The sequence below is a fragment of the Squalius cephalus genome, assembly GCF_949319135.1.
Source record: "Squalius cephalus genome assembly, chromosome: 1".
Lineage (NCBI taxonomy): Eukaryota > Metazoa > Chordata > Actinopteri > Cypriniformes > Leuciscidae > Squalius > Squalius cephalus.
In genome coordinates, this window is record NC_137122.1 from 58,670,520 (window position 1) to 58,684,853 (window position 14,334).

Genomic DNA, 14,334 nt, shown 5'->3' on the forward strand with positions numbered 1-14,334 from the left:
ACTCTTCATATTTAAGGAATGCTGACTCAAACAGGACTGAAATGCAGACATGTTATTCTAGTTCACTGGGCAACACCTAGTGACTTGGTTGCGTCCGCACAAGAATTCCTTCTTTTTTTTTTTCTTCTCTCTCTCGATCTCATCCTGAGTTCCGTTTCCTCCGCCTCCTTTTTTTCTGTTCTTCCTCGGTCTGGGTGTGGCTGCTGAAACGCTCAGGAAACGGAGAGCAGAGCTTTCTGTGACAGCAGATCAGATTGTCTCTGAGCACTTCAGCTCCTCTGTTAGGGAGGGGGTCTGCAGTGCTGTGTCCCGTGAGTGGACTGTCACCAGATCACCGGGAAAGGGTGTAGAGAGGACGAGATCGCCCTCATTCCCCATGTGGGATATCACATCCTCCGCTTGCAGAGGATAAATGTCATGGTTTCGAAAAATGATGCAGTGCTGAATGATCTCACATCCACTTTGTCTTGAGTAAATCTTAAGCTGCGTCCCAAATGACGCACTCATGCACTATGTACTCATCTATGTAGTCACACTATTTATACTTAAAAACATCATTGAATCGTCATTGGGACACAGCTATAGACAAGAGACCACATAAGTGACACATTTTATTATCCTTATTGCATGTAAAAGTGCAGTAATTATTCAAAATGTGTCATTTTGTGTTCCATGGAAGAGAGAAAGCCATACAATGACATGAGTGTGGCTAAAAAATTACAGAATATGTATTTGTTGGTGAATTATTCCTTAAAGTGACAGTGCACTAGTAAATTAAAATGGTCATCAATTACTCACCCTCATGTCGTTCCAAACCTTTCAGACTTTTGTTCATCTTCAAAACCCAAATGAAGATATTTTTAATGAAATATGAGAGCTTTCCGTTAATTGTACCAAAACTTTCAAGTTTTGAAATGTTCATTAAGACATTGAAAAAGTAATCAATATGAATCGAGTGTTTTAATGCAAAATTGTTGAAGAGGCATGATCTATATTTATGACGAACAGATTCAATTTAGGCTTTTATTCACATAAACATTCGTCAACACACATATACACAACCACACTATATATATATATATAAATGATGAACTAAGGTCTTAAGGGTTTGGAACGACTTGAGTAATTGATGGCAGCATTTTTTGAGTGAACTATCCCTTTAAACTTCTGTTACTCCAATAAAGGCCCATTCATAGCATTAGCGATAATGATAAAGAAAGTTCTAAAGATGTCAGATTTTTCCCCCCAGCTGATGAACAATAAAACATTGACAGCCAATCAGAATCCATCCTGCTTTAAAGAGCTCGAACATTTAAAGCGACAGTCGACAAAACTACAGCTTGCGCTTATGATAAACAGAACGTTATCGTCCGTTGGTGTGAATGCTATTATAGTTATTGTTGTAGTTATCTTTATAGTTATCATTCTTGGTGTGAACTGGCATTACGATGCTTTGGATGAAAGCGTCTGATACTTACCTCTTGCTCTCATTTCCACATTGTTCAACAGGGATGAATTGAATCTCCAGGTCCTTCATGCGTTTGTGGAGCTGCATGAGTTCACTGATTTGAACCTGGTCCAGGCTCTCAGGTAACACTTGTAGTTGTGAATAACTGTAAATAATATGTATACTGTGCATGTTTGAAATTTACAAAAGGTTTAAAACATTTGCCCCAGTGTTCAGTATTCAACCAACACAAACCGCATTGGGTACAATATCCTTCAACCCAGTGTTCTCCACTTGACCTTTCATTTCCAGCGTGATATCAGTTGAAATATCCTTCTTATGTTTGGTCAGACCTAATATCATTGATGTTCGTCTCCACACAGGCAGTTCCTCTGGAGTTTCAGGCTTCCTGGCGAGGCACAGAAGATTGACCGAATGATGGAGGCGTTTGCCCAGCGCTACTGCCAATGCAACCCGGGAGTCTTTCAGTCCACAGGTGGGTCTACTGTACATTGTAGTCTGTGTTCGGTGTTTAAAGGTGCTTGATGCAACCTTTTCACTCTACTAAAGCATAAAAATACCATAACATGTTTGCATATATTGAGGAAACATGCTAAGTTCATACTCGTTTCTCTGAAAAACACTTCTACTGTACATCCAGTTATTTTACTTTGAAATGTGCGTTTCCAGGCTGGAATGTTTGTTTTTGGTTCGGTTTGTGATACTCGTTGCCAATTTTCATTGTCCATTGCGCTCGTTCCTGTTGCTTGTGCTCAAACTTGCAACCCGTGTGAGCGCCGTCCAGTCTGAGGAGCAGGAGGCGGGAGAAACGACAATCTCCGATATTTTTTATTTGACTGCAGTACCTATTTCGACCACTAGCTGTTATTCTTACAGACTGCACCTTTATACCTGCGTTAATAACATTTCCAAGAAACATGAGCAGTGTTTCACCAATACTGCTTTCCATAGTAATACTCACAAATTGAGAGCTGGAAATATCGAATTATACACACTCAAACAATGCATTTATCTTTAAATAAATGCCATTGATATTTACAACACATGTAAATATAGTTAAATGAAAGTTTCCTGGCAAATGGCATCAACTTTTATTGTGTAATGCTAGCAGAATGTAAACATCCCGCACACATGCACACCCTTTAAGTTCTCTCTCTTCCTTCCAGGACGTTGTTCTTGTCATGATCACCCTCTGTAACTCCACAGTTCTCCTCATTAGCATTCATTCGAGTTATGAGAGTGAAATATTTAATAAATGGCCAGTGTGCCTCTGCTTCTGATTCAGCATTTTCAAACACTATCATTTTCAATGTCAGTGTGGATGTTTGTAACAAACTGCTTGTTTGTTTGTTTTGCAGACACATGCTATATCTTGTCCTTCGCCATCATCATGTTGAACACCAGCCTTCACAACCCAAACGTGAAGGACAAGCCCCCAGTGGAGCGCTTCATCTCCATGAACAGAGGCATTAATGAGGGAGGAGACCTGCCAGAGGACCTGCTCAGGGTTGGTCTCCTCTCACTTCTACTTGCGTCTGTAGATGTGTTTATATTCTTGTTTGTATTAGTGTTGTAGTGCTGTATGTTATCTTTGTCCCTTATCCCGATTCACTTTCAACAGCGCTTCGTAGAAATCACTTACTGCATGGTCCGTGTGACGCTTCACAATTCAGTTTTCAGACCGTACAATGCAAAATGCAAAAAAAACTTTTTTTTTTCCTTTGTAATTCATCAATAAATACTTTTTCTGAATTGTGAGTTCAGAAACAGACATTTGAATAAATGAAATCTTACCGCTTTTCTATTTTTCCATTTTTTGTCTTGCAAAATGAACAAGGTTATAAAGTATATTAATAAAATAAAGTAAGAAGGAAGGGGAACACCAGGCCACCGGGATTTCACTTTTCCCGGCTACTCCCGTTGGCCAGTCTTATAATTTAGCAGAGTTAGACTATTATTAATAAAATGATGGCACTTCAGGTGAAAAAGGTCGTCCTCTGTGTTCAGTCTTTTAAACTTCTCCTCAACGTGCATGCAGTGTAAATGCAGTTGCATCAATGAAATGATAGTAAAGTGAGTCCACGGCCACACCCCCGTGCTAATGGTATCGTCCACAGCGCAAATTACACGAAAAATAGAAAATCGTTTAGATTTCATTTATTCTAATGTTTGTTTCTGAACTCACAATTTAGCAAAAGTAAAATTGAAAAAAAGGGAGAAAAAGGCAAATATCCATTGATAATGTAACCAAAAAACAAGAAACGTCTGGTTTAAATTGTTCATTTTTTTATCTGCATTGTTTGGTCTGAAAGCTGAACTGTGAAGCTGTGCACGGACACTGCACCTTTAAGAAAACGATTCTCAGATTTACACTGTAACAGTCTGATATTCAAAGGGGTTATTGGTCTACATTTTCTGATTCGTCTCTCTTTGTTCACCCATCAGATATAATTGAGGACGTAAATGAAAATAAATGTACATGATTAAATTACTTAAATGCAGAGTAACAAATGGCAAGAATGAGCAGAACAGAATAGCAGGAAATGAAAGAAAACATGTTCAGAATTGAGCTTTAATTACTTTGTTTACAGGAAAAGTCCAATAGCGATGTGTAGATTGTGTGATTAATGAATGTTTCTAACTTGACATTTGAAATTATAAAATATATATATATATATATGGGCAGAAATTGGGAAATAGTAAGTTGCTCATGGCTGGACCCACTTTATAGACTAGATGATATTGTCCAACAATGAATAACTTTTTTGCATGCACTATATAGTGTTCTGTCTCTCCTTATGAGGATATTTGAGGCCGTCCTGTAGGTTCGTGTGTTCGTTCATCTTTTGAGCTTCATAGTCTTTTGCTTTGACTCCTACAGAACCTATATGACAGCATCAAGAACGAGCCCTTCAAAATCCCAGAGGATGACGGCAATGACTTGACACACACTTTCTTCAACCCGGACAGAGAGGGCTGGCTGCTCAAACTGGGTGAGTGGGACTACATGAGTAAATCTCACTTATGTGCATATTCTCTACACCTACATTTGAGTAAGAAGTGTCCTGAGAGTCACACACACACACTCACTTCTATAAGCTCATCTGATGATCCTCACACACTATACAGTAGCACATCTTTCCCTCTGCACTCTTGATGGATCAGTATCTCTTCTCACATCATATGAAGCTAATAACACTTCATGATCACAATGAATCAGCTGCACGACTTTAAGCACATCCTTTTAATTTGATTTGGACGTTGGGAATCAAATATCCCAAGCTGTCGCTGTCATGAGGCGTAAGAGAAAGTGCACTTTGAGATGGACACTCTCTATAGATAAAGAATTATAAGCCTGTTCATAAACTTGTTCGTAATACTCTAGTTTCCCTTAACAGGTTTCAGGAATTTCTGTATAATACTTAATATTCATGGTTACACCGCTAATGAGAATAATACATAATAACGTCTTGAATTATGACGAATTATACTCATTACAAGTAAATCCATGAATACTGTAAAATGCGATGAACACACAAAGTAGATTCTGTATTGATGTACTACATGCTTAATATTATAGCCCAGGCCTAAAAGGTTCTGAAAAGAGACATTGTCCTTTTCCGCATAAACGGACAGGAATTTTAATTGTGAATTGAATGTCTGCTGATTCCAGTGTACACTTGTACTTTGATTCCCTGTTTTGTTTTTGGAGCGTTCCTCTGTAACTCACAGTACTTTCTTTGATCAGAGAGGCAGCGTGTGGGGAGTATGATTTCCTATTTAATTTAATTATTTTGTTTCCTTTTCTTCCTCATTTGTTTGTTTGTTCCCATGATTTTGGCTGTTGTCTTTCCCTCAGGAGGTATGTACACCTGTTCTTCCCAAACAATCGCTCATCTCTCCGCTCTCGGGTGCTTTTTGGTGATCAAGCCTTGCTTCCTGTCCCCTGTTTCTGTTATTAGCCACTGTAGGGTCATTATTTCCCATGGGGTTCGTCCTTCCATGAGTTCACTCTAGTTTTTTTTTTACATGTTCCTTCATTTGTTTGTCTGATGGCTCGTTTTATCCATCGAATCAGCGATTCGTCCACGTGCCGCCCTGTCTCTGTATGGTGGCGGGTGCTTGGGTTTTGATTTTGTGGCCAGTGTATTGAAGAGCACCTCTCTCTGTTTGCTGTGGTGTTCGATCTCTCTCTCTCTCTCTCTCTCTCTCTCTCTCTCTCTCTCTCTCTCTCTCTCTCTAAAGTGTCGTTTGCACTTTGGGAGCTGCAGGATTTTCTGCTTCCTCTCAGTCTGAACGGAGCCCAACAAACACCAATGAAAACGGCAACAGAAGAAAATTAAACGCATAAGAGTAAAGGATAGTTCACCCAAAAATGAAAAAAAAAAATCCTTATTCAGATTCATTGGAAGTAGGGGCGGGCCATATTTTAGTAGACGGTAAAAATTTAATGTGAGCTTGCAGTGCTGTGCTGTCATGAAAGTTTTATTTTTATCAGCATGCATTTTTAAGCCTTGCCAGTTTTAAACATTCAAGCGATTTTACACCATTCAGCTCGTGTGCGTCTTATCGTTCTTAAACGGGCAGATACACAAAAAATCAAGTCAAAATGCCCGTATAGGTGAGTGTCCTTATAAACGCAGTCAGTTATTGATTGAATAAACATAAACTTATACTGTGTCAATTCTTTATATCTGTGCATTCGGTCTTAAAGTGACAGCAGCCTAATAAACCTGATTTAATCAAATATAATGTTAATTAAACAAAAAATACAAAGAGAAAATCACCCACTGTTCTCGACTGAATGACTTTTGTAGCTTTAATTCATACAGAAAATACTATGCAGGTTTATTTGATTTATTCATTATCGGTAATATTTCATATTTTTGATAGTCCTAAAAAACTTTAAGCACTATTTATTCCATTTGTATGTTTTTTTATTTATTTATATTTATATTAGTTTAACTTGTCTTCAATTAGCTTCTACTCACATTAGTTAGACTAGTATTATTTTGTGCGGTGAATTGGTGTCGAAAATTATGAAATTTCAATTATATCTAAAATTTTGATGTCGCAATCTTATTTCAGGCAAATATTATATTATATTATATTATATTATATTATATTATATTATATTATATTATATTATATTATAGTGAAATAAAATTACTAATATCGTGACACAGGTTTTTGCTTATATCGCCCACCCCCATTTCTATGGAAAAGAGCAGCTTGGACTTTCTTCAAAACGTCCTCTTTTGTGTTTTATGGAAGAAGGAACTCTTCTGTTTGGGGAAAATGACTTCATTTCTCTGTGAACTCTTCCTTTAAAAACAATGTTCAGTCATTTCACTGCTAATGGTTGTAATGGCTGGACTGGTGAACACCCGTCAAGTGGTGTTTGATCCGTTTAGACTGAGTCAGAAAACTGCACCTGGACCAAAGACTGCTATTCTTCATGCTCTACGTAATGTATGTGTGTGTGTATGTGTGTGTGCATATGTGTGATGCTGGACTCCAGCGCTGAGGAAAATGTGTGTGTGTCTATGTGGTCAGATCGGACTCACCACTATGATGCTGGGTGAGGGTGGGTTTCAATTGATGGATCAGACTGACTTCACTAAGGCTGATACCAAAATAAAACCAAAATCTAAAGTGTTTCATTTACATCAGCATTCATGTTATAGATTCAGTAGCACTTCAGTTTAGGGTCCAATTCTCACCATTAACAAGTTGCTTATTATCATGCATATTACTAGGATATTGGCTGTGTATTAGTACTTCTAAAGCACATATTAATGCCTTACTCTGCATGATCATATTCTACATCCCTTAATCTGAACCAATACCTAAACTTAACAACTACCTTACTAACTATTAATAAGAAGTAATTAGGAGTTTGTTGAGGCAAAAGTCGTAGTTAATAGTTGGTTAATAGTGAGAATTGCACCCTAAACTAAAGTGTGATTTTAATATAAGACGTGTGATTGCTGTAGCTTCCGGTTGTGTCGTGAGAGATGTGACTAGGAAGGCCCATCCATCGCCCAGCGCTGTATCCGTGTCAGTCCTCCTCACTCCCTCTGAGAGGTGTTTCTGGACCGACTTCTGCTCTACGGCCGTAATAACAGCCCATAACTCAGCCAATCAGCTTGCTCAGAAACTCTGATCCGTGTTCGTGTGTGTGCCGCTCATGCCAGGACTCGGATCAGGATCAGGATCAGGATCAGGAAAGCTTTAGGGTGGTCGACCTGCTTGTGTGCCGTGCCGGATCACATCTGAAACTACTTTAAATAACATTAGGCCTGTCACGATCATTAATTTTTCGCTGATGGTTGTTAAAATATTTTACTTGGAAACATTTATTTAAATAGGCCCATAAAAATGTATTTACTGCTGTGGAAACAATATTTTGAAAGTTAAAATATTTCTCAAAATATAATACGACTATATAATATAATATAATATAATATAATATAATATAATATAATATAATATAATATAATATAATAATGGTCAAACTTTTAAAATAATTGTTTTTTTTTTTTTTATGTTTTTGAAAGAAGTCTCTAATGTTCACCAAGGCTGTATTTATTTGATCAGAAATACAGTAAAATAATAAAATGTTAATATAATATAATATAATATAATATAATATAATATAATATAATATAATATAATATAATTATTGTAATTGATTCCTGTAACGGCAACGCTGAATTATCAGCAGCCGGTCACCTGATCCTTCAGAATAATATTTTGAATATTTTTTGCTAAAATGTAAATGATTTGAATTGCAAAATAGGACTGAAGTTTAAGCTGCACAATTATCTAAAACATTTGCAATAAGATCAAATAACCGCAATCAGACGATTAATCAATAATCGCGACAGGCCATTTTATAGTCATTATGAATGCAGATTTTATGAGCTCATGTTCATTGAGAACTTCATATGATATTTGTACAGTACTTTTACTGCAAAATCAGCTACATTATAAAGTGAAAATGAAATGCTGAATGGATGGGAATACACCTTCCCCTGTACATTCTTCTTTCCCCCCCCTTTTTTTATTTGAGTTATGATTGATAAATTATTTTAAAAATGCATATGGACATGTTATGCATCAACTACCCTGACACACAGTTAGTTAAACGTGTATTTGGTTGCACTACACTGTGTATTAATTGTGAAGGCATCTCCTTTGCCACTGATCAGGTTTCCCTGCAGAGGTCAGAGGTCATCCTCGGGTCACTGAGACCAGTGTTTACCTGGCAGTCCCTATAGAGAGGAACGTGGGAAAATGAGCTCAACCTGATAGCAGATTACTAACATCACCATATGTGACCCTGGACCACAAAACCAGTCTCGAGTCGCATGGGTATATCTGTGGCAATAGCCAACAATACATTGTATGGGTCAAAATTATAGATTTTTCTTTTATGCCAAAAATCATGAGGATATTAAGTAAAGATCATGTTCCATGAAGATATTTAGTAAATTTCCTACCGTAAATATATAAAACATGTATTTTTGTGAGTGAATGCAGCACAATCGCCAACAGAAATGGACAACTTTAAAGGAGATTTTCTCAATGTTTCGATTTTTTTGCTCCCTCAGATTCCAGATCTTCATAATAGTTGTATCTCGGTCAATGGAAAGCTTATTTATTCAGCTTTCAGGTGATGTATAAATCTCATTTTAAAAAAAGTTGGCCCATGTGACTGGTTTTGTGGTCCAGGGTCACACATAGAGCCCTGAAGTGATGTATTCTTGTAGTCCCACCCATACGTGTGCATCACACGGGTTCCCCTGGTCCCTCATCGGGGGTGTTTAGGAAGTGAAGGGATGTTTCAGAGGAAGAGCAGCTGTCAGGTGGTGTGTGATGGTGGTGGAGGGTCACTGATGGACTGGTTTGAGCATGGTGTGCTGCTGGTAAGGAATGCTGTGCTTGGGTCTCAGTGGACATGGAGTGGCTGTAGAAGAGCTCATTGTCTGTTCATCCGTCTGTCTGTCCGTCTGTCTGTCTGTCTGCTCCTCTGCCGCTCAACTCTTCAGCTGCTCGTCTGACGGCCCGGTGCGCTAAAGCTAACGCTCATCTCTTGTTCCTCAGGGGGACGCGTCAAAACCTGGAAAAGACGGTGGTTCATCCTCACTGATAACTGCCTTTACTACTTTGAGTACACTACTGTAAGTACTGAGAAACATGCCATGCTGCAGTAGGAGATTTATGTTCATTTGTCTTACATATTTGTCTTATTAGACATTATAGTCTCCCTATAAAAATATTATATATATATATATATATTTGGGCTGTCAAACGATTAATCGCATCCAAAATAAAAGTTTGTTTTTACATAATTTATGTCTGTGTATGGAGTATAATTATTTTCTATATATATAAATACACACACATGCATATATATATATATATATATATATATATATATATATATTTAAGAAAATTTGTTATTTATATATAAAATATTTATATATAATATAAATTATATATAATATAAATATATATACACAGTATATACATGCAAATATTTCTTAAATATATACATGCATGTGTGTGTATTTATATATAGAAAATAATTATACACCATACACACACATGTATTATGTAAAAACAAACTTTAATCGTTCATCGTTTGACAGCCCTAATATATATATTAGGGTATATATATATATATAATATATATATTATGTAAAATAACATTTATTTAGTCTCTTATGCTCACCAAGGCTGCATTTATTTGATTAAAAATACAAAGAAAACTGTAATATTGTTAAATATTATTACAATTTAAAATAACTGTTTTCTATGTGAATATATAGTAAAGTGTAATTTATTCCTGTGATCAAAGCTGAATGTTCAGCATCATTACTCCAGTCTTCAGTGTCACATGATCCTTCAGAAATCACTCTAATATGAGGATTTTCTGCTCAAGAAACATTTATTAATACAACATATATCAATGTTGAAAACAGTTATGTAAAAAAAAAAAAAATATTGATTCTTTGATGAATAGGAAGTTCAAAAGAACAGCATTTATTTGCAAAACTACGATTCATCCAGTCACTAAACAAGTGAAGTTTCTATGAGCGAGTCATTGAATAATCTTCAAATCAGTTAATCATTTTTAAATTGATTGCAGCAATTAACATTTTATCAGAACCTCCAGGAAATAACATGCAGAGAATCGTGATTTCTGTTTGAAACACACACACACACACACACACACACACACACACACACACACACACACACACACACACACACACACACACACACACACACACACACACACACACACAAAAAAAAAAAATCATGATTCTCAATTTATCCAGAATCGTGCAGGTCTAATATGAACACACACACACTATCGGTCAATTATTATTTATTTTTTTAAAGAAATTATGATAAACACAAACTAATGTGTCTCTTTTCATGTAGGATAAAGAACCAAGAGGCATCATCCCTCTGGAAAACCTCAGCATTCGTGAAGTGGAGGACAAGAAACCGGTAAAACGTCTTTTTCCACAGTTTAAACTCCATTTATCTGGAGACAATCAGATGAATTTACTCTGTTTGCATGATGATCTTTTACCTTGAGAGAATTCAACACTTGTCCTGCATCCCAATAACACATGCATACTATAGTGTGCTAGGAGTAGTGTGTCCTAAATCAGATTATATTGGGAATAGAGGGGCCAAAGGTGTCCGGATACAGAGACGCATTATTAAAAGTGATGGATTTAGCTTGACAGTGTCTCCCTCTAGTGGTCAGACGTGTGACGGTCTGCTTGTGTTCGCTTCTCAGAACTGCTTTGAGCTCTTCATCCCGGATAATAAGGACCAGGTGATCAAGGCGTGCAAGACCGAGGCTGACGGACGCGTGGTCGAGGGGAATCACACGTTCTACCGCATCTCTGCTCCCACCGTTGAGGAGAAGGACGAGTGGATGAACAGCATCAAGTGAGTGTTGCTCGTCTGAGTAAAGGCATATTCTGCTTTAAATACAGACACACAAACTGAGGGGCGAGTATTGAGTATAATCCAGAATATTTATTTTGGGTCAGGTCCAGATAATTGTTAAATATCCCTGTTTTATTACACAATTCACTGGAGACTCTCTTGTTTCTGATTGGTCAGTTACAACATTGTGGAGGCAAATATTTCTCTAGTCACAAAACATTCAAGTGATTTCCTACATAGCTGTGCTAGTTTCATGTTTATCATTTCACTCCACCATCTTTTCTGATATGATATGTCAATATTTAATGTCCATTTAAGTCGTAAAATGTAAGTTTATTTTGTAACTATGGTCATCTGGCGGTTCATTATTCCTGACTTGAACTATTCATTATGCCTTATTTCAAGACGCATTTATTTCTATAGTGCTTTATGCAATACAGATCAGTTCAGTTTAGTTTTGTTTGAATCTGTTAGTGAAGTCAAATCAATAGCATTATTGGATATTAACTGTCTTTTAAACTCCAACCTATTATTATGCTATTTTCAAGGTTCCTATTTTTGTTTTGGAGGTCTCCTACAAGAGGTTTACATGTTCTGATTGGTCAGATGACCCAGTCTGTTGTGATTGGTCTACTCTGCTCTGATTGGTCAGAAGGCCCAGTCTGTTGTGATTGGTCTACTCTGCTCTGATTGGTCAGATGGCCCAGTCTGTTGTGATTGGTCTACTCTGCTCTGATTGGTCAGATGGCCCAGTCTGTTGTGATTGGTCTACTCTGCTCTGATTGGTCAGATGGCCCAGTCTGTTGTGATTGGTCTACTCTGCTCTGATTGGTCAGATAGTCCAGTCTGTTTTGATTGGTCTACTCTGCCCTGATTGGTCAGATGGCCCAGTCTGTTGTGATTGGTCTACTCTGCTCTGATTGGTCAGATGGCCCAGTCTGTTGTGATTGGTCTACTCTGCTCTGATTGGTCAGATGGCCCAGTCTGTTGTGATTGGTCTACTCTGCTCTGATTGGTCAGATGGCCCAGTCTGTTGTTATTGGTCTACTCTGCTCTGATTGGTCAGATGGCCCAGTCTGTTGTGATTGGTCTACTCTGCTCTGATTGGTCAGATGGCCCAGTCTGTTGTGATTGGTCTACTCTACTCTGATTGGTCAGATGGCCCAGTCTGTTGTGATTGGTCTACTCTGCTCTGATTGGTCAGATGGCCCAGTCTGTTGTGATTGGCCTGGTGTGAACCAAAGTCCTTCAGGCCTCAGCTACATACAGTCTTTGAGGGTTAAAGTAGATGTTGTTCACCAGCAGCCAATGACGAACATCTATGGCTTTATGCTAATTTCTTACAAACCTGCGCAGGAAGTAAGACTGGAGTTACCGATGACTCTTTTCAGCAGTTCAGAATCGAATCTCTCTTTCAGGACACAATTTAATTTGTCATACAATTTGATCTTTAAAACTTTGCGGACCTTTTACATTCACTATATTACACACTGTATGAAAGGTGACATCTGGAAGAAAAAAAGCATAATGGAGCAGTTTTTCCTAATATTGTTCCTCTTCATCTCCAGAGCGGCCATCAGCAGAGATCCTTTCTACGAGATGCTGGCGGCGAGGAAGAAGAAGGTGTCGTCTGTGAAGAGACACTAGAGCTGCTCAGGTGTTACAGATTCAGGACTACTGGAGACAGTTGAGCTGTGAAGAGGCGAACACAACCCCCAACTTCACCGAGACCAGCGAGGTCAAACCTGGCTCCACTCTTTTTAAACGTCTTCTTGCTCAGCTCAAGCGCGTGTGTGTGTGTGTGTGTGTGTGTGTGTGTGTGCGTGTGTGTGTTGGAAGGAAGTCAGTGGGATTTTTAACTGGCTAATGCTTCCTTGAAACCCCCAAAGAGAACATTTTTCCTCACGCTTAACCAAAATACGCTCTTTCTGTTTCTCTCTCTCTCTCTTTCTCTCTATCCTCTCTCTATCCCTCTCGTCTCTCTTGCTCACGCGCGCACTTGCATTATCTGAAATCAGCAGGTCTGACAGAATGTGGAAAACCAAACGAAAGTTCCTACGTGCGTCAGAAAAAAAGGAAGATTTCCTTTGTGCTATGAAATGTACAGGCAATAAGTGTATTTTTACATTTTGTATCGTGTGCACAAAAAGCGGCTTAGTCCTCAGAGGTTTATTTGTGTATTTAAATGTAAAAACATGTTCAAAAGAAACGTCTATTATTTGCGACAGAAAAGGAAAGGGTGGTAAAAATCACCCTAGATGCGTTTCGGCCCCTGACGGGAAACGGCTCCGTGGGAATTAGTTTGTTTTCTTGGCGGAGGCCAGCGTTTCTTGAGATGCCACATGCGGATATAGTGTGTTGTGTGAAGCTGCTGCAGTGCTTTTGTATATCGGCAGCATTCACAGAATGAATGGTGGCCAGCTAAGGATTCTGGGATATCGTCATTACAAGGATATCAAGCATTGGTACTACCTCTCAGACAGACGGGACGGTAATGTTTTTATTTTCCACAAGGTCTTTTAACCCAGACCTCCCAATAAAACGCTTATCATAAAATGAGTAAATGTGCCTAACAACAGTTGAAAGTCCTCGGGATGCTCCAGTGCCTGCTCTCGCGTTTCTTTATCCGTCTAGCAGTTATTCTACACGCTAAATATTCAATCTAAGCAGTATTGGTTTAATTTATCAAAGATGTACATACTTTAGTGTATAGAGAATATTGGTTTCCATTTTATAAATGTGTGTACTGTGTGTAGCAGTATTGTACTAGTTGAGTGCCATTTTCTTTCTTTTGATTTTTTTATTATTATGATTTTTTTGGATTTTCTGGAGGTCGATACCATCGTTCTGGTAGCCAGATCATGCTGAAATAAAGATGTTATAGCAGA

General features: G+C 38.0%; 1 protein-coding gene across 4 annotated transcripts in view; it reads left to right on the forward strand.

Annotated features, from left to right (window-relative positions):
* Positions 1-14,334, forward strand: part of cyth1a (cytohesin 1a) — a 63,364-nt gene extending 49,030 nt beyond the window's left edge. For 3 of the 4 annotated variants that reach the window (XM_079888641.1, XM_079888639.1, XM_079888642.1), the window contains exons 6-13: positions 1,510-1,590; positions 1,831-1,943; positions 2,827-2,975; positions 4,350-4,461; positions 9,578-9,654; positions 10,925-10,993; positions 11,292-11,446; positions 13,015-14,334. In XM_079888641.1, the coding sequence (XP_079744767.1) occupies positions 1,510-1,590; positions 1,831-1,943; positions 2,827-2,975; positions 4,350-4,461; positions 9,578-9,654; positions 10,925-10,993; positions 11,292-11,446; positions 13,015-13,093 (835 nt within the window). In that variant the 3' untranslated portion in view covers positions 13,094-14,334. The remainder of the gene's footprint in view (positions 1-1,509; positions 1,591-1,830; positions 1,944-2,826; positions 2,976-4,349; positions 4,462-9,577; positions 9,655-10,924; positions 10,994-11,291; positions 11,447-13,014) is intronic. The other variant, XM_079888640.1, reaches the window with a different exon arrangement.